General features: G+C 34.5%; 2 protein-coding genes across 2 annotated transcripts; both read left to right on the top strand.

The window, feature by feature from the left end:
* Positions 1 to 6,605: 6,605 nt before the first annotated feature.
* Positions 6,606 to 10,592, top strand: LOC120118129 (glutamate receptor 3.4-like). The gene is made up of 6 exons (XM_039138253.1): positions 6,606 to 7,071; positions 7,671 to 9,019; positions 9,104 to 9,381; positions 9,474 to 9,505; positions 9,619 to 10,028; positions 10,100 to 10,592. The coding sequence occupies exons 1-6, from the start codon at positions 6,792 to 6,794 to the stop codon at positions 10,556 to 10,558; spliced, it is 2,808 nt and encodes a 935-aa protein (XP_038994184.1). The 5' UTR covers positions 6,606 to 6,791; the 3' UTR covers positions 10,559 to 10,592.
* LOC120118130 (septum-promoting GTP-binding protein 1-like) lies at positions 7,775 to 20,937 on the top strand. The gene is made up of 8 exons (XM_039138254.1): positions 7,775 to 7,779; positions 18,453 to 18,456; positions 18,642 to 19,046; positions 19,152 to 19,278; positions 19,377 to 19,473; positions 19,597 to 19,636; positions 20,072 to 20,155; positions 20,590 to 20,937. The coding sequence occupies exons 3-8, from the start codon at positions 18,723 to 18,725 to the stop codon at positions 20,752 to 20,754; spliced, it is 837 nt and encodes a 278-aa protein (XP_038994185.1). The 5' UTR covers positions 7,775 to 7,779; positions 18,453 to 18,456; positions 18,642 to 18,722; the 3' UTR covers positions 20,755 to 20,937.
* Positions 20,938 to 21,795: the final 858 nt, after the last annotated feature.

Raw genomic sequence — 21,795 nt, 5'->3', positions numbered from 1 at the left:
TGAAAAATGATCACGCGCAGTCTCTAGAAACCACCATCGTGTCCACTCGGTTCCTTCGTCCAATGTTTAGTCACTTCTCCATGTTGTGACCCATCCATTCTTTCATGTTTCAATGTTCACATTTTGCTGTCTGATTCATTTACAACATATAAATTTTGATAAAATCTATTTTAATCATACATCTTTTAATTTATCAATTATATCATTCAACTACTTTAATAATGCCAACCAAATCACTTGTCATTAGTTTTTGATGAAATAGTTTATACGTCAGTTAACATATTTGGTATAATTACACATTTGATCTCCATTATTTATGTATTTTATCTATTTAGTCTTAGTTTTATTTTTATTCAATAAATGTATCTCTCCAATCAAGTGGTGACACGTATCACGATCTGATTGGAGGTTTTCTTATTAATTTTAATTTATTTAATTCAATAAATTTTCTCTCCAATCAGATAATGATATGTGTAAGTAACGATGACTAAATGTGTAACTATTAAATTTGTTAATTATCATGTCATCTATTCCGTCAAATATTATCAACACGTGACTTAATTGATATCATTTAAATAGTTAAGTGATATGATTGATATAATTAAAAGATGAATGATAAAAATAGAATGCATCTAAGTGTATGTTAGCCTAAATTTGATATCCGATTTGGTTTGTTTATCCAATATAAATCCATTCTCGAGATATGTATTTTTGGACCACACCTTTTGTTTGATGTCTATTGGGTCATTGGTGTATTGTGTATATAAAGGGGTGCATGTTTTGATCTGAGAGTGGCGAGCATGGGTAGGAGAAGGAGGAGCTTGAAGGAGCTTTCTAGCTGCAAGAAGAGGTGTCTGGCTATGGCGAAGGAGCAGAAGTCAAGGTTTTACATTTTGTGGAGATGTGCAATCATGCTACTGTGCTGGCATAAGCATGGGGATTCTTAGCTTCTTCTTTTTTAATGGGGTTTTCTTTTCCCCTCATAAATAATGCTTAGATTGTTCTTATACCAAGTTATAAGATAATGTATATTTGCTTTGTTTTCCTTTAACGTGGCCAATGCTCCGACTCATAATTTCATCGATGCTTTGTTTAACCTATTCTCGTTTCTTGCATGTGAACCCAACCAGTGATGGGGTTGCTTATCACCACCTTGCTGCGGTTAATTGTAATGGCAACTTATTTAGGGAGGGGGTGTTTGATACGAACTTGACAGGTTTTGACTTGATCTTATATGATCGTTTTTACAAAGAAAAAAAATTGAATTCGACTATGATTTTTTGAAGGATAATGTGACGTTGGGTCGGATTCGGATTTAGATGAAAAATATCTAACATAATTCGGGAATGATAGCATAATTAACCTTTATATATTTTATAATAAATGATATAATACCATTATTTCTATTTTTTTTCAATTACCTATCTATTTTACCTAACATAAAAGAGAATTAAATATATTCATGTCCGATCATGTCAAATATTGGTTTTTACTTAAAAATGAAGTTGTATAAAGCTTTTTAAAATTTATGAAAGATTGAACGGTTGACGGACACATATTATACTCAAATCAAGTTTGAGTGGACTAAAAACTCGATCCTATCTTAACCATGACAATGATTATAATTCGAATTTTGTTCGAGTTAGTTAAAAAAAACAATACAATTTATTTAGTGAAGGAATAAATCAACAGAAAAATTGAAGATTAGTGTCCATACACTTATAAATATGCAGCTAGGATTTCTGAGTTCAAAAGAAAAGGTTTTGATTGCAGTGTGTTTAGGATTTGTTGTGCGTCTCTTATCATCCCTCTTATATTTTTATCGTTGACATAATTAATTTTCATTCTATGCATATAATTTTTTTTCTGAAAAAAAAATCCACTCAAAATTTTGTATTTATTTTTCTCTTTATATTATTTCATGATTAGTTACTTATCATTATCCATAACATTATGTGTCAAAAAAGCATTTTTCTAATAAAGAAAGTTTGAAAACATGAGGATGTGGAAATGAAAAGAAAATAGAAGAAGAAAATAGGATTCTAGAATTTATGTGTGCGTACAACTTTTAATGATTGATGTATCTTTGTAAAATCATTTTCTACGTATTATTAATATAGTAAAATAGGATTCTAGAATTTGTGTTCGTACAGCTTTTATGGAACTGTAACTTACAAGTTGGCTCTCATGTCTGAAAAAGAATGAGTGGTGACCCCGCTTTCTTTTACGGCTGCTACGGTGACTGTGACAATAACCTCCGACTAAAATCGTAAAGGCCTCACATGTCAATGCTCTCTCGCCCGAGACATAACATTTCCTATACTCATCAAACTATGGAAAAGAAAGATGTTCAATGACCGCTCGACGGTCGGTAATGCTCGTCGCTCTAGCTTATCGTGCTCCCGAATTGCAAACCGCATGGCCAGTGGCTCATTAGAAAGTAGCACTCCACAAAGCATTCTCGCCTTCCCCGCACCGTTGATGAACCTCTTTAATCCTATCGGCGGACCGGCAGATTCCGCTGCAGGTCCAATCAAAGGAAGCAACACAAACGTTACCAGCTCAACCCTCCAACGTAATCGTCACATTATATGGAATCGGTATCGGCTGCTTCCCTATTCTCGACTCCTTACACTCAACAGCCTTCCTCACCAAACAAACGAGAGTCCTAGGAAAGCTGGGAAGGCAAATCCCAGACCTCAAATTGCTGAAAACACCAGAAGAAAGTAATATACTCGAAAATGAAGTGAATAAAACAATCTTATTCTTAAATTCAACCGAAAAAACGAACAACATTAAACCAAAGATAATCAGCTAAAAAATGGGAAAATAACCTGGCTGGTAAAGATATAATTGAAGAAGCCATTTTTTCATCAGCTCTGGCCTTTCACCGGTGAAGCGAATAAACGAAGGGCGGGTTTATCCAAGATGATTGTATTGAGGATCAGAGATGGTTTTAGTTAATGACAGTATTACCCTTTTTAAAAGGAATGGGTTTTCACTGCATCGGTTAGTGGACCGAGCTTGACAATATTTCAGGGAGAAGGTGAATTGGACTCGTTTATCAAATTCATGTACTGGACAAAAATATATATATAGATATTAGATTCAAGTACTAAATAATTAAACTGATATCTGATTTATCGATTAATTAATCTAAATTGAATTTTATAGAGGCCCATTGTCGTAGGGGCGTGAAAATTTCCGATTCGAATGATTCGATCTGTTTATCCAATCTGAATATTCGGATATTTAGATAATTTGAAGTTGGGATTTATCATATTCGTATCCGATACAATTATCCAAAAAAAATTATCAGATATATGATCCAATTTTTTCATATAATTCAAATAAAACATCCAATAAAAATTTCAGATAATTAGATCGAATACGAATATAACAAATCCCAACTTCGAATTATCTAAATATTCGGAAAATAAATGGTCCTTTAGCTCTAAGCCCACTAGCCTTGTATTTCACGGAGAGCTCTCCCAGAGCCCAGCCTAAAATAACGAATGCATGGTTACAGGTTTCAGCTACATGCTTTTTTCTAGTTTCCATATCTATAAACAATGCTTAAACCACCTTCCAAGTTGGTATTAAATTTTTATTCTATCAATTAAATGAATATATTTTAGGTAAATTATCTAAAAATCACTCAATTTGTAGGGTGTTAATGTTTTGGTAAAAATATTCTTACAAATTAGTTATTTTAATTTATATTTTGATTATTCAATTTCAAATGTTATCGTTTTAGTCATTCAATTTTTTTATATTAACAACTCAACTATTCTAGATGAAAAATTTAAAACTAATTTATTATTTATATTCGATAATTTTTTATTAGTAATAATTTTAGAATCAATTTATTATTTATATTTTATTAGTAATAATTTTTTTGTTTTTCAAATTATAAACGATGTGTTCGGAACGGATATTCGGATCATTATGGGGGCGACCCTCCCAACACAATTTGCTCTATATAATATCTAAATATAAAGATTTTTTTATTAATCTAAAGTGATTATAAGGGGTAGTATTTGTTCTAAAGATTCACAATCATTTACAATGAAAGTTCAAACACCCTTATAAAATCTGGTGCTCGAATCTATGACCACTAAACATAACAACCATCATTTTAACCACTAAGATAATTTATAAAAAATCTTAAACACTTTTAAATCCACACTCTATTATATATTGTAACTATAATTCTATCGATCAAATTAAATTTAATCGATAATAAAAATACGTTTTTCAGTGTGAATGTCTTTCTTTTTAGATGGAATTGGATGCTAAATAAAATCACTTTAATGATAAGCATCAAATTCAAAAAGCATACAAAAACAAATATAATAAAAAATATGATGAAAAATATCCATACGAAAAAATCACATAAAGTGAGTACATATAAATAAATTTATTTAACGATAGATTAAAAAGTATTTTTTAATATATATATATATATATATATATATATATATATGAATAAGAAAAATTGAATTTTAGGAACCTGAAGAAAATATGAATCCGTCACTGAATTCGAGATATAATAAATCTATTTCTTAGAAAGCATTAATTTTGATTCATTAGTTTCTGTTTTCAGTTCATTAAAGAAACTTTGTACACAACTACATGCAAGTAGTACTCATATATGATAAATCTCTTTCTTGGAAAACATTACTTTTGATTTATTAGTTTGGGTGTTGCGTTGAGGATACGGAATTCGATATTTTTAAACAACATTTTGAATTTAATTTTAAAAATAAATAATTATTATCATTTAATTTATCGAAAAATAAAAAGTTTAAATAATCGAGTTGATGGGTATTATTTTATTTTTTATTTTTTAAAAATTAAGCGAGAAGTATAAAATTCTGTGTCTCAAATCAAATATATTTATTCAAACTTCTTTTTTAATTTAACTTTACTTATATTATTATACTAAACGACCCTCTCTGATCGTATTATATATATTTATATTCATTATTTTCACATTTGTACGTAATATTTGTATTGTTATTAAATAAATTCCTCAATAGAATTGAGTTTTTTCTCCCATTTTAAAGGAGCGAATGCCTGCTGTTATCAGTGGGCCGGATAACGGAGGGGTTGCAGCCATCGTTGATGAGCTTCCTTACGTGGAATTATTTCTGTCGAAGCGAACCGAGTTCGGGATTATTGGCCAACCGTTTACAAGGAGTGGATGGGGATTTGTAAGTACTTTTCCTCTGCATACGCTAAAATGCATTCATACACATATAGCTGGACTGCCGGCGTTTCTGATCATATATTAACCTCATTGTATCAGCCTTTATACAGAGATTCTTCGCTTGCCATTGACATGTCAACCGCAATCTTGAAACTTTCCGAAACCGGAAAGCTTCAGGAAATCCATGCTCGATGGTTCTGAAAAATGGGATGTCCGGGAGAGAGGAGAACGAGATCCGAACCGAACCAACTCCACTTAGTCAGTTTCTGGGGCTTGTATCTTTTATGCGGCACGATCAAGTTTATAATGATATAAATATATGAATATTTTAATACGTAAAAAATATATAATTTTAGTAATAATTTAACACGTAAAATAAATAATTAACACGTGTTACATGTTCTTGCTTTTCATAAATTTTCTAGGAAAGTTTTACGAAATTGTCGAAGTCTCTTAAGTCTTAACAATATTAAATTCTCAGCCACCAAACAGAAAAATAAAGAGTGGAGCACCCCATCGTTTTTATTATGACTCGTACTGACGAAATTTAAAAGAATAAAATAATAAATTTATTATCTTACTGAATTTCTACTAAATATTCTAGTGGAAAAAATAAATTATATATTTTCTCTTAAAGATACCAAATGTTCCCAACATCTTTTCAAATATGTTAAATGCTTTTCATATCTTGGGACTAATATTGTAGTAAACACTCAATTAAAAAAATAAATTTTTAACATCTTTTCTGAATTATTATTTTTCATTATATTATTTAAGAAAAATTGTCGAGGGCAGAAAAAATATGACTCTAATTTTTTTTTTAATTTTTTTAAATATTATTAAAATTTAGAGTCCTTAAATAATAAAAAATAATACATTATTTCATTAAATTTGTTAAATATTTTATATATATTAAAAAATACTAACAGAACTTATTATTAAAATTTGGTGTGAGATATATAAGATTATTTCAAAATAAATTTGTAATCAACTGTTTAAAGTCTAGTGCCAAGTCCAACCTCCGTCACCGATCAAACAAAGAAGAAAAGGAATCATTCTTTACTTAAAGGCATGTACAACTATTGGTGAAGCTTTGAGTATGTAAACGGTCATCTCACCTACCCAGCTCTCCTTCAATCCCTTACTGACTTTTAAAAACACTATCCTGTAGCCTGTAGGTGATTCAATCAGCAATATCTTCAAATTCTTTTTCTTTAATATATATTCTTTGTTCATTGGCTCAGCATGGTGTTTTTCCTGGACGGTTTGAAAAACACTTGTGCATTATTAAATTCCACTACTGCTTCCTTTGTCATCTAAAGCTAAGATTAAATTTCATGTTAAATCCAAAATTCTCCCTTTTGAATATGCTTTGGGTCTATTAGTCTTTATGCTGTTCCACTGTTCTTTCTACCTCATCTTGGTTTTTCATCCCAAGAATTGCATGGATTTCTCCTTGACTCCCCCGGTTGTTTTCATGTTTTTTTCTTACTCTCTTGGCAGGTGGTGTTATTGTCTGGTTTGAGGCAGCAAAATAGGGTTGTCTGGTTCCTTTCCCAGGTTTCTGTCTTGGATAAGCATGAAGGGGGTCTTGTTGCTTTTGTTGAGCCTTTGGTTCATATGGTCCCCTGTGGGAGTTTTTTCCAGTTCTGGGAATACATCATCATCTTCTTTGAAGCCAAAGGTTATACATATTGGAGCTCTTTTCACTGTGAACTCAGTTATTGGGGGAGCAGTAAAGCCTGCACTCGAAGCTGCCATCGATGATGTCAACTCTGATCCCAACATTCTTAATGGGATCGAATTGAAACTCGTCTTGCGCGACACGAATTGCAGTGGATTTATTGGAATCATTGAAGGTAATTTCTATGGTATCCTTCAAATTGAATTGATCTTCAAGTACCCTTTTATCTGTTTACATTGCTGTATTGAATGTATCATTCTGCTATTGATTTCGCCATATTCCGGTATCGGATTGGGTAAATGAGACAATCTGTGTTAATGTAATGTGTTGATAGTTTGAACATTCGGTATGAAGTGCCTCTTTGTATGTTATATTTGATCCATTTGATCTCTTTCTCCAATGATCTAATCTGTATGCTTATGTTATTCAATGATGTTACTTTTATCATGTTGCGAATTCGCAGTTTCAATTTTGTAGTTCTGAAATCTATATGTTGTCATTGCTTTTGCTAAAGTGTCCTGTAAAATCGAGTAGCTAGGAATATTAGATTCCAGTAGGATTATATGCGTGTTAATATGCTGTCCGTATTTATGTAGCTTTGCAGATGATGTTACTTTTATCATGTTAAGATTTTGCAGTTCCGATTTTGTAGTTTCGAAATCTATATGGTGTCATTGCTTTTCCTAAAGTGTCCTGCAAAATCGAGTAGCTGAGGGATACTAGATTCCGGTAGGGTTATATGCGTATTGATATGCCGTCCCCTTATTTATGTAGCTTTGCAGATGATGCAAAGCGATATTGTGTTGGCGATTGGTCCGCAATCGTCCGGAATAGCTCATGTAATCTCCCATGCTGTTAACGAACTTCAAGTCCCTCTTCTCTCGTTTGGAGCAACGGATCCCACTCTTGCTTCCCTGCAGTTCCCTTATTTCCTCCGAACTACACACAGTGACTACTTCCAAATGTATGCGATTGCCGACATAGTCGACTATTACGGCTGGAGGGAGGTCATAGCAATATTTGTGGATGATGATTACGGAAGAAATGGTATTTCTGTTTTAGGCGATGCGCTGGCTAAGACACGTGGCAAGATTTCCTATAAGGCCGCATTCAGCCCCAAAGACCCCGTAAGTAAGATCAGCGACTTGCTAGTGGAGGTGAACCTGATGGAGTCACGAGTTTTCGTAGTTCATGTTAATCCTGACTCTGGTTTGAACGTCTTTTCTGCTGCTAAAACTCTTAATATGATGAGCGGTGGCTATGTTTGGATTACTACAGATTGGCTTCCATTGTATTTAGATTCGAGGGAGGCAGTTGATTCTGACACAATGAATCTCTTACAAGGGGTTATTGCTCTCCGTCGTTACACCCCGGAGACTGATCTCAAAAAGAGGTTTATGTCTAGATGGAACGACCTAAAATATAAGGGGAGTTCGGGTCCTGGAGGCTTCAATTCTTATGCACTTTACGCTTATGATTCGGTTTGGTTGGCTGCACATGCCCTCGAAGTTTTTCTCAATGAAGGTGGAAATGTATCTTTCTCCAGTGACCTGAAATTGGGTGACACGAATGGCAGCACACTCAACCTGTCGTCCCTTCATGTGTTCAATGGAGGCCAACAACTTCTCCAGACACTTCTTCAGACGAGCTTCACCGGTCTAAGTGGTCAGATTCAATTTGATCAACAGAGAGATTTAATTCATCCGGCATTTGATGTTCTTAACATCGGTGGAACCGGGGCTCAAAGAATCGGTTATTGGTCGAATCACTCTCATCTCTCAATTGTTCCTCCGGAGAACTTATATACAAAGCCTCCCAACATCTCTTCTGGCAGTCAACATCTTTACAATGCAATATGGCCCGGTGAAACTTCAAAACCACCAAGGGGATGGGTCTTCCCGAACAATGGACAGCCACTACGAATTGCCGTACCTAACAGAGTAGGTTACAAAGAGTTGGCGTCAAAAGACAATAGGCCCCAAGGTGTAAAAGGATACTGCATCGATGTCTTTGAAGCTGCAATAAACTTGCTCCCGTATGCTGTTCCTCGTACGTATATGCTATTCGGGGACGGTACTAAAAATCCTAGCTATAACGATCTTGTTTATCAAGTTTCCCAAAATGTGAGTGACATTATATGATTTCGGTTTCCTTCTCGATATTTAGGTGCCTGTAATAATACTGACTTGCTCCTCTTTCCTCTTCAGAAATATGATGCAGCAGTTGGAGATATTACAATTGTTACAAACAGGACGAAAATCGTAGATTTTACGCAGCCTTATATGGAATCTGGACTCGTTGTTGTTGCTCCGGTCAAAGAGGTGAAGTCGAGTCAGTGGACATTCCTCAAGCCTTTTACTAAAGAAATGTGGTTCGTCACGGTTGCATTCTTTCTTTTCGTGGGAGTCGTAGTGTGGATTCTCGAGCACCGGATAAATCCCGAATTCCGTGGTCCTCCGCGGCAACAGCTTATGACAATTTTTTGGTTAGTCCTCTTTAAAATAGATGACTACTATTTATTGAACTTGAAATTAATGGAAACAAGGATTATACTGATAATTCTTTTCCTAATTCCAGGTTTAGTTTCTCGACGATGTTTTTCTCGCATAGTAAGTAAATCGTGATAGTCCTTTACGACATTTACACTTATCATATGTAACGCTTCAATGAACCAGTTCCGAAAACTAATAAAACTACCGACTCTTGCTTCGAGTTGATGCAGGAGAAAACACGGTGAGCACTTTGGGACGTTTGGTGCTGATCATATGGCTGTTCGTAGTTCTGATTATCAATTCAAGTTACACGGCTAGTTTGACATCAATACTTACCGTGCAACAGCTGATGTCAGGGATTCAAGGGATCGATAGCTTGATCTCGAGTTCCGAACCTATAGGAGTCCAAGACGGTTCGTTTGCATTCAACTATTTGGTTGACGAGCTCAACATAGCACGGTCTAGGATAGTTCAGTTAAAAAATCCAGAAGCATATCTGAGAGCACTTAATCTCGGACCGAAGGCAGGTGGTGTAGCTGCCATAGTCGACGAACTTCCTTACATCGAGCTCTTCTTATCTAGCACCAAGTGTTTGTACCATACCATCGGCCAAGAATTTACGAAAAGCGGATGGGGCTTCGTAAGTGTCAACGTTTAACTTCTGTCATTTTCATACAAATTGATGTGCATTCTCATTTTATACGGTTTCAGGCTTTTCAAAGGGACTCTCCTCTTGCGGTCGATCTCTCGACCGCAATCCTTCAACTCTCGGAGAACGGCGATCTCCAAGAAATCCACAAGAAGTGGCTAACGCACCGCGAGTGCTCGATTCAAATCAACCAAGAAGAAGATAATCAGCTTGACTTAAGCAGCTTTTGGGGTCTGTTCCTCATTTGTGGCATTGCTTGTCTGTTGGCTCTTACATTCTTCTGCTACAGAGTCTTCTCTCAATACCAGAGGTTTAGCCCCGAAGATGAGGAAACGGAGCTAGTGGATATTGAACCGTCGAGATCATCTCGGCGGTCCATCCGATCGAGTAGCTTTAAGGACATGATGGATTTTGTAGATAAGAAAGAAGCAGTGATTAAAGAGATGCTGAAGAGAAAGAACAACAATGAAAGCAAACAGACGGGTCATAGCACTAATGGACAGGCAAGCTCACCTGCGTAAACGGATACATGTTTTCTTTATTATGTTAGAATCAAATTAACCGTGAATCCTAAAATTGAAAGTATTTTTTATTAATTAATTAACCTAATAGGATTAACCCCACTTGAAAATTTTATATGATTATTTCCAGGATGTGGTGAATGGAAAATTTTAAGATATATATTTTTAAACATTATTATCTAATTATCATTAATGTATCAATTACTATATAATAATGAACAAAGATGTATGTGAAACATTGGTCAAATCATTAGAGAACAGCAAGTTTCCACGTCTGCTTCGTTGAATTTGATATATATTTTTTCTAGAGACAACTTCGTATTAAATTGAATGTCCCCGACAGTTATTACCTACCCGATATATTTTGACACCGACCGGTCACCTAGCTTTATCTTTTTTTGAAAGTCCCCATCACCTAGCTTTAGATCACTACAAAGGAGCATAAGTAATCTTAATCATCTAATGTTATTTTTTAAAATTTTAGGTTTAAACATATTGTTTACATGAATATTTAGAAGGTTATTATTAAATGATTGAGATTTTTTTAAATAAATATTATTTTTTAATAATTTTAAATTAATAAATAGTCATTCTGAAGGGAAAATTACGTATAAATTATTAATTTATCTTAAAAATGATAATAATGATTATATAAATAATTTATATTTAATAAAAGATATTATTTTTATTAAAATAAAAATACAAAGAATTATAATGAATGTTTATGTTGAAAATTAGAAAAAACTGAGATTGAATAATTCTGCTCGTATTAGAATGAGTATAATACAAGTATATATATAGTTTTAATCTAACTAACTAATTGACAATTAGTTATAATTAAAACATAAAATAACAAATTTAACTTCTAACACTCCCCCTCAAGTTGGAGAGTAAAAGATATCTTTTACACCCAACTTGGATACAAGATATTCATGTTGTTGCACACCAAGAGCTTTAGTAAATATATCTGCTAATTGTTCTGAAGAATATACAAATTATGTCTTGATAAGCCCTTCTTGTATTTTCTCTCTTACAAAGTGGCAGTCAATCTCTATATGCTTTGTGCGCTCATGATAAACTGGATTTGCTGCAATCTGAAGAGCAGCCTTGTTATCACAATATAGCTTGATCGGATATTTTCTTTCCGACCCAAGCTCGTTGGCCAAACCATTTAACCAAGTCAATTCTGCTGATGCAACAGCCATGCTTCTATATTCTGCTTCAGCAGATGATCTGGCTATAATATTTTGCTTCTTAGATTTCCATGAAATCAGAGAACTTCCAAACTTGATGCAAAAACCAGAAACAGACCTTCTCGTGATAGGACACGCAGCCCAATCTGAATCACAATATGCTTCAAGTTCATTGCTGCTGTTCGAATTCATCAATATCCCTTGACCTGGATTCTTTTTAATGTACCTCACTATCCTCAAAGCAGAAAACAAGTGAGATTCCTTAGGCTGTTGCATAAATTGGCTCAAGTAATGTACAACAAAGGTTATATCAGGTCTGATATGTGTGAGGTAAATGAGTCTTCCAATAAGTCTTTGATAAACACTCTTGTCAACTAACAATTCATCTACTTTATTACTCCCTGATGTGTACAACTTATCATATTCTGTAGTAGTAAGCCTAATTTTCTGTTCAAGAGGTGTTTTTGCTGGTTTTGAACCACTCATTCCTGTTTCCTCAATCAACTCAAGTGCATACTTACGCTGATTAACTAGAATTCCTTCTTTTGATCTCATAATCTCAAGACCCAAAAAATACTTCAGTTCACCAAGATCTTTCATTTTAAATTTCTTGTTCAAAAGACTCTTCAAATCATCAATCAAACAATTATCATTGCCAGTGATCAACAAGTCATCAACATAAATCAGCAAAACTACAATCTTTTTATCTTTTCTCAATGTGAACAAAGAATAATCAAACTTACTTTGTTCATAACCAGCCCCTAAAAGAGCCTCAGTTAACTTCAAATTCCACTGCCTAGATGCTTGTTTCAAACCATAAAGGGATTTTTGCAGTCTACATACCATATTCTCCCCCTGACTGCAAAAACCAGGAGGAAGTTCCATAAACACTTCCTCAGACAAATCTTCTTGTAAAAAAGCATTATACACATCAAGCTGAAACATAGGCCAATCAAAAACAGAAGCAATGGCAAGGAGAAAACGAACAGTGACCAACTTAACCACTGGTGAGAAGATATCCACATAGTCTACACCCTTCTTCTGACTATAGCCTTTGGCTACCAACCTGACCTTAAACCTTTCTATAGTACCAGCAGCATTGTATTTAATCCTATAGACCCATTTGCAGCCAATAGGGACTTTTCCAGGAGGTAAAGATACAACTGACCAAGTTTTATTTGTTTCAAGGGAAAGAATTTCATCTTTCATAGCATGTACCTACTCTGGATGTTGAATTGCCTCATGATAGGATGTAGGTTCAACAGATTTTGAAATAGAAGAAACAAATGATTGTGTACCAAAAGAAAGATACTGATAAGAAATATAATCTGAAATGGGATAGTTGGAAGTAGAAATAGAATTTCAAATGAAATCAGTTAACCATTGAGGTTGTTTAGAAACCCTAGTAGATTTCCTAACCAAGACTGGAGCTACTGGACCTATAGGATTTTCTAGTTGTTGTGATGATTGCCTAGATTCAGAACTGGAAGGAGAATCAGATGAAGCAACAGGAACAAGTTGTTGCCCAAAAGAGATGTCTAAAAATTCAGAATCAGGAATGAAATGAGTAGAAGAAAAGAAAGAATCACTTTGAACAGGAAAGTGAAAGGGAAATACCTGTTCATGAAAAATAACATCCCTATTGACAAAAAATTTCTTAGAGGTAAGATCAAACAAGAGATAGCCTTTTTGAGTGTTGAGTATCCCATAAAAACATAAGGCAAAGCTCTAGGAGCAAACTTATCAGTTTGTTTAGGAACAATAGCATAACATAAACAACCAAAAACTTTCAGAATAGACATATCAGGAGGTTTGTGATAAAGAATTTCATAAGGTGTTTGCCATTGTAAAACAGAAGAAGGGAGTCTGTTTATAAGGAAACAAGCTGTCAAGACACATTCACCCCAGAATTTAATAGGCACTTTTGAATGAAAATGTAAAGCCCTAGCTACTTCTAAAAGATGTCTATGTTTTCTTTCTGCAACTCCATTTTGCTGTGGAGTTTGAACACAAGAACTTTGATGCAAAATACCAAGAGAAGAAAAAAAAGGAGAGCAATAAGAATTGAAAAATTCTGTACCATTGTCACTTCTAATTATTTTAGTAACAGAAGCAAATTGAGTGGAGGTAAATGAGAGAAACTGTTTGAGAAACAAAACAGCATCATTTTTAAGCCTTAAGAGATAGACCCAAGTCATTCTAGTGCAATCATCAACAATAGTCAAGAAAAACCTATGACCACTATGAGTAGATATCATATAAGGACCCCATAAATCTATATGAATTAATTCAAAAGGTTTTGATGACCTAGTAGTACTGAGAGGAAATGGTAATTTGGTCTGTTTTGCTAAAGGACACACACTGCAAGTATGAATAGACTTTATATCAAATTTATCAGAAACATAAGAGGACAATTTTTTCATAGCAGAAGCAGATGCATGCCCAAATCTAGCATGCCAAAGACTAGTTTTATTGAAATCAGAAACAGTAGGTACATGATGAACAGAAGAATTAACCCCAGAACCAATCAAAGAATTAGAAATCAAACCAGTAGCTCCTTTAGTAGACTCAAAAATATAAAGGCCATTAAGCTTTCTATCAATCCCCTTGATCATGCCACTGTAAAGATCCTGCAAGATACAAATGTCAGGATGAAAGGAAAAAATACATGCATGATCTTTGACAAGCTGAGAAACAGAAAGTAAGTTGTGAGCAAAACTGGGAACAAACAAAACATTAGACAAAACCAGATCAGATGTTAACCTATGAGACCCTATATGAGACACAAGTTCAGTTTGCCCATTAGGAAGATGAACATAACGATCGGCAGAACATAAAATTGGAAATTGCAAACCCTTGAAATCAGAAAAAATGTGGTCAGTAGCACCAGTATCAACTATCCAACGAACGCAAGCAGTACTGGAAATAGGTAAACTACATGCAACAGTACCTGCAAGATTCACACTGGAATCTACGGTGGAGCTTTTGTTCAATAGATGCAAAATCTGATTGTATTGCTCAGAAGTAAAGGTGGGAACAGCTGATACAGGAGAGGAAACCGTCGAAGCATTCTCAAACTCTCCATCCACAGTGTGTACAGAATTGGCTGTCATAGAAACTGGAGGAGGCTTTTTTCTGTTGAACTTGAATTCTGGTGGAAAACCAATGAATCGATAACATCGATCACGACTGTGTCCCTTGATCTTACAGTATTCACACGTCCCATTGAAACGCCTTCGTTCATTCCCTTTGGAAGTGGCCGTGAACATAACATAAGTTTCAAGAGGTGTAGCATACAACTGAATTCGATGCAATTCCTCTTGAGTTATCATGGAATATGCTTGATTGACGGTAGGAAGGGGCTTCATGATAAGGATCTGACTCTGAATCGCAGAGTAGGTCTCATTGAGGCCCATCAGAAATTGAAAAAGACGCTGTTGAGCCACATGCACTGAATTTTGTTGTGCAGCGTCATAATCGCAGGAAGTGAATGGGACAAGAGCAGTGTATTCATCCCAAAGGAGCTTGAGACGAGTGAAATAAACGGATATAGATGAGTCGCCTTGAACGAGGGTAGCAATCGACCGATGTAAATAAAAAACCCTAGAACCATCGATCTTGTCAAAGCGCTCCTTAAGGTCATTCCAAATAGATTCTACGGTCGAGGCAAAAACGATGCCAGCAGAGAGATCGTTGCTGACAGAATTTAGGATCCATGAGAGTACAAGAGCGTTGCAACGCTCCTATTGAGACTGTATCGGACCGGCATAATCATCTCGTCGACAGCTTCCATCGATAAAGCCAAGCTTGTTCTTGGCCAGAAGAGCGATGCGCATGGAACGACTCCAGAGACTATAATTTTCAACGCCAGTGAGCTGAAGAGACACCAATTGAACACCAGGTGTATCAGAAGGATGCAAGAAGAGTGGGTGATTTAGATCAAGTGTGATCGCCATGAACCCTAAAAGAAAAGAATTTGGGGAAAAGAAACGAAATGAGAAATCTGTTGGAATGAAAAAGATGCTGCTGCTGAAGGGATACGGGCCAAAACGTTTTAGTGAGAAATGGGCCAAACAGAGAACCCAGGAAGGAACGACCTGGAAACTGATACCATGTTGAAAATTAGAAAAAACTGAGATTGAATAATTCTGCTCGTATTAAAACGAGTATAATACAAGTATATATACAGTTTTAATCTAACTAACTAACTGACAATTAGTTATAATTAAAACAGAAAATAACAAATTTAACTTCTAACAATTTATGATCTTAATTTGTAAACTAAACACCTAATTTGTAAACTAAACACCTAATTAGAATATTTTCATATAATCATTAATACAATAAACTAGTCAATTGAGATCATACAATGGCCACATAAGAAAAAGGTTATAACCCCAATCAAAATACTCGAACAAAAAAATATACGAATAGATTTGATTGCATCGACAAACGAACCACAAAAGGGGATAAAAACTATTGAAAGATCATCGACAAATAGCGTATCAGAGTCTATCGACGTAAGAAAACTATCTACGAACGCAATTACGTATCCTATTTAAATTTGAAGGTTCAAAATAAGAAAGATCATTAAGATAACAAATAAGTGACATCTTGATCAGTCGAAACGTCGTCACATTTAACATTAAGAAAAATATAAAAACGAAAAGAACGACCAAACAATTGAAAATGGGCCAAAAGACAAAACTATTAAAAATTATGTTGAACCACTTTTTATAATGTTTTGATATAACAATTTAAGGCAAAATGTTTTTGGACTTGAATAGAATTTATTCAAAGTACATTAAAAGTTAATTTGAGCACAAAATTGATTTTCAACGTACGTAGTACCGATACTGTTCTTACAGTATCAATACTATATGAACAGTATTGATGTTGTTCATATGGTACCGATACCCAAGGTAAGAGAAGTATCGATACCCTCAAGGTAGTATCGATACTACTAGCTTTCTCAAATTCCAGAATGCAAAATATGTATCGATACCATGAGGATAATATCAATACCGTCAGGCCCAACGGCTAGTTTTATTTAAATATTACAAAGGTGATATCAATACTCCCTATAGGAGTACCGGTACTCTCTGTCCTTGGCAGTTTTATTTTGTAGAGAAAACATCCCAACGACTCTAAATCACTCATAACGGTTAGAAACGACCACAAACACATTCCAACATATAAGTACAAGTTGAAGACACTTGAAGAACAGTTAAAACACTTATCCAAACAATCAAACACAAGTGAAGAGTTTTTCACTCTTTATTTCTATTCTTTTGTACATATTAGTGTTTAGTGAGCTTTAATTTGTAAACACCCTACCTTGTAGAGGTTTTATTGTTTACTTTTTTATCCTTTTGAAAAAGTGTTTTGATTTTAGTTAAGCCTTTGGAAAGTTAGAGAGTTATAAATTTTATTACTTTGTCCTTGAAAAAGAAAGAACAAATTAGTAGATTTGTTGGAAAATCTTAAGTGATTAGCTTAGGTAGTGGATGTAGACTTAGTTGAGAAGTCGAACCACCATAAATTATTATGCAAAATTGTCTATCTTTTCTTTATCCTTAGTCTCTAAAAACAATTTGTCAATTCACCCATCTTGGCACAATTTTCGATTGTCAATTTGAGCTTCATAAATCCTCACAATTTGTCAATCCATCCCTCTTGACACAATTTTCGGTTGTCAATTTGAGCTTTGTAAATCTTAAAAAATTAAAAATTAAAAGGAAAACTACTATAAGATATAAAAAAAATTTGACAATCAACATTAAAATTAATATCACCGTCTGCTAAATAAAATTAAGAAAAGGAGCCAAACGAAGAAGAAAAAACCTGAGGTGTGGGGGTGCTGTTTACTTATAAATAATTTATCTTAAAAATTTTGATTATCACTTATGTGAATATTATAATTATTATTTACATACGTAAAGCATTTGATTTGATTTAATTATTTGGAGGCATACCAAAAGATTAAGGAGTTCCCACTATAGTCGATTACGAGGGAAAGATCATTTCTACCGATGATTACAAAATTATTTTATCGAGTAATGGGAATGCTCTAGACATTCCATTAGTTATGTATCAACGATCCAACAAAAATACTTGTATGCATCAAACTACCCGAATTCAACGGGTAAATGCATTAAAAAGGGATAAATTTTAACGGATGGTGGCGAACTTGCTTTGGGCAAAAACGTACTAGTAGCTTATATGCCATGGGAATGTTATAATTTTGAGGATGCGGTGCTCATTAGAGAGAAAAAGAATATTTTTCTCCCGAAAACAAATTGTTAGATTTAATTGAACCCACGTTTCAAGGACAAGTGTCCTACTCCTTTTTCATTCATAAAATAAATGCTTAAAATATTTGAATCATGTTTTTCTTATAGGGCATCATATAAACATTATTTATAGAATTATTATAGATTAATTAAAATAAAAACACTAAAGTTTTGCTTTATTTCAAAATATTATAGATTTAGATTATTTTGAATTTTGTATTATTTCATATTTAAATTATAAGTTTATGTCTTTTTGAAATTCGGAGCATTTAGATTTTTATGTTTTGAATTTGACACAAGTCATATGGTTTTAAATAATTAACTTTTAATCCTCGGAATGATGTAATTTAAAATTTTGATTTGTGCACATAAAGTGAGTGTTATTGTGATGTGAAATGGCACCCGAAGCAGGCGGCAATTTGGAGATGGGGACCAAAATGGGTCAACCGTCCCGTTAAAGTAGTTCATTCTCGTCGCTAAAATCTCTCATCGTATTTCGCAACTAAAAAAATTCCAAAGCTCACGTCCCAAAAATATCCAAAAAGAAAAAAAAAAGTTCTAAAACCTTTTTCTCCAGCCTTCTTATTGTTTCTTCTTCTTCTTCTTTTTTCCCCATTGCCAGAATCATCGACGCAGCACCAATTCTCGTTCGTTTTAGGCGAGGAAGATCCACATATTATGACCCAATTCTGCCCCAGATTGGTTAAACTCAACCTCCGGCGCAGATTCCAGCGTCGCGTTTTGATTCTCCGACGCTGCATTCGTGGCTTTTGGGACCGATTCCTCGTATGCTCCCTGGGGAAGCCCATGAAGACTACTCGGTATCGAATCTTAGCCGCCAACCCCTCCGCCTCCTCGCATCCTCCGCCGCATTCCTCTTCGGCGAGGGGCGGAGAGGCGTCTGTTTGTCATCTCGATCACCATGATCGTAAGGACTCCGATTTGGTTCAGTTGAAGATCAGCCTCTTGGGTGACCCTCAAACCGGAAAAACTAGTTTTCTGGTTAGCCCTCGTTAGCTCGATCAAATCCGAATCCCTTCTCTTTCTTCTTCTTTTTAATTGAATATTGTTATATTTAAATGCATATATTTATTATGGTTTTTGAAGATGAAATACATTGGAGATGAAAACGAGGATGGACAAGAAGACACTCAACGGAAAGGGTTAAATTTGATGGATAAAACATTTTTTGTAAGTGGAGCAAGGATTTATTACTGCATCTGGGAAGTTGATGGTAAACCCATTTTCTCTCTTTAATTTTCATTTTTGATTTTGCTTATAGAACACCAACGATTTGTTTATTTATTTATTTCTTGTAATTGAAAAATGTAGGAGCTGATAAATCTCAGGATCATCTTCCCCTGGCTTGCAAAGACTCTGTGGCAATTCTTTTCATGTTTGATCTCACAAGCAGGTGTACTTTAAACAAGTATGAACTCATAATTATCTACTCCAATATCTACATTTAAATCAACAATGAAGAACAATTGTTGATGCTTCAAATTCTGGGTAATGTTCTTAATCAAAAGGGGTCTTTCTTCTTTGGTTGCAGTATCATAAGCTGGTATCAAGAGGCCAGGAAATGGAATCAGGTATTCACTTTCTTAACTTTATGATGAAACATTGTTGAAAAGTGTATGATATATATATATATATATATATATATATTGTTGTGAGACCTGTGATGTATGGCACTGTATCGACACAACACACAAATCAGTATTGTCCTTTTTGGAAGGTTGTCACTCTGAGATTATTTTTATGAACAATTTGTTGCTGGATCATATTATATCCAAGTTGCAAAACGGGCTCCTATAAGAATAGGATAACTTGAGTTTGAATCTGCTACGACACACCTTAGGGTGACAAAAACTTACAAATGCCGGTGGTATCCGAAGGGACAATACCAATCTGTAGGTGGTGGTGAGACTGACTGCTATATGGAGCGTCTCATTAACATATATATGTGTGTGTATCTATATATGTTTAGAAAATGTCTCACTGTTATGAAAACTTTGATTGTGCAGACAGCAATACCTATTTTGATAGGAACCAAATTCGATGATTTCACTGATCTCCCCCTAGATTTGCAGTGGACAATCGCTAGTCAGGTGAAGTTTACAGTTCTATTTGAAGCTCTAAACCATAAATAACGTGTCTGAAAATGCATATTCAACTTGCTTTGAGAATCGAAAACACCCTTTTTGAGAATTTGCATACAATTACCAAATGAATGTTTTAGAATTAGAAATGAAGAACAAATGGCTGCTTGAATTGGCATTGTTGCTTTTGCAGTAATCTGGAGGTTATAAGTTTGAGCTTGTTTATGCGCGAATTGTCTTATAATTTGGAGTATCATACACTATACTCGTATTCAAACATGTCAAAAACAAATATGAAACGAGTCTCTCACTTCTTGCTGTAGTTGGACTCTGTTTAGTACCATGGATTGTTCTTGTGTGAAGCACAATAAAGTCCATTGTTGTCTGTAGAAAACTCTCATTGTATGTTTCAATTGTGGTTCTTATTTATATGGCAATGACAGGCAAGGGCATATGCGAAGGCCATAAACGCGACCCTGTTCTTTTCAAGTGCTACATACAACATAAACGTGAGCAAGATTTTCAAGTTCATCACGGCAAAACTCTTTGACCTGCCTTGGACAGTCGAACGCAACCTTAACATTGGAGAACCCATCATCGATTTCTAAGAGTTTCGTGTTGTTTGTAATGTAGATAACATAGACAATGTTTCCGAAGGGGATAGATCCTCAGTCAACCGGTCATCAGATTTTATGTTTTTTTTTTCTCTTCATTGGTCTGTCTGATGATAATCGAGTTGTTTCACTCTGGGGAAAGCCCATGTTTAAGCAATGAATAGCATTTGAGTTGTTCAACAAAAAGACCAACAAAAAAGAAAGAAGGAAATCGATGAAATGGTGTATTTTTCTAGTGTCACATTGATCAGCAAGCTCTGCATCCATAAATCCTATTTGACAACATATATTAGTTACAGTTTGCACTTCTAAAGGCCGGACCGGGTTTGGTCAATGAAATTTTGACTTGAGGTTAGTTTGATCCGATCTGAATTCATCTTCGTTAAATAAGTAGTAAATTCCGGTTTAGGGTTAGACTGCATCGAGCTAAATACGAGTTTGAACAAGAAAATAAAATGTTTTTAGTATCTGCCCAGCCCAATGACATGGGGGTGGCAATGAGCGGGGATGAACTTTTGGCCGCACGAATTCTGATTCGACTATGATTTTTATATAGTTTAATCTGATCAGACCTTAATCCAATATAATAAAAATATAATTAGAATACTTCGAAATTTTAGCAAAAAAAATCCTCCGTGCCTAACCCGACTCAAACCTAAAGATTTTAATAAATGATATTTCAATAAATATATGGAGAAGAGATTAGATGGATTTTATCTATATACGATCCGATTATATCATATCAGGTTAAAACTGATAATATTGAAAAATTAACATCCTAATTAATATATTCACTTTGAATCTTATAATCTTCAAGTGTGAAATTAACAATAATAGAGCCATAAAGAGACGATTTGAGGAATTGTCCTTACAATAATAGCCAACTATAGGGAATTATGCACCAAACAACATTAAATCGTGTTCTTTGCTTTGTAGTTTTCTAGGTAGCCATCTTGGCATTTACGAGTTGGAAACATTAATGTGCATTCCTATGACCCATTCATGTCAATGATATGGGATTTTAGGAACCTTCTC

This window comes from Hibiscus syriacus, unplaced genomic scaffold (genome assembly GCF_006381635.1).
Source record: "Hibiscus syriacus cultivar Baekdansim isolate YM2019G1 unplaced genomic scaffold, ASM638163v2 tig00110327_pilon, whole genome shotgun sequence".
Taxonomy (NCBI): Eukaryota; Viridiplantae; Streptophyta; class Magnoliopsida; order Malvales; family Malvaceae; genus Hibiscus; species Hibiscus syriacus.
This window is presented reverse-complemented; position numbering and strand designations above follow the sequence as displayed.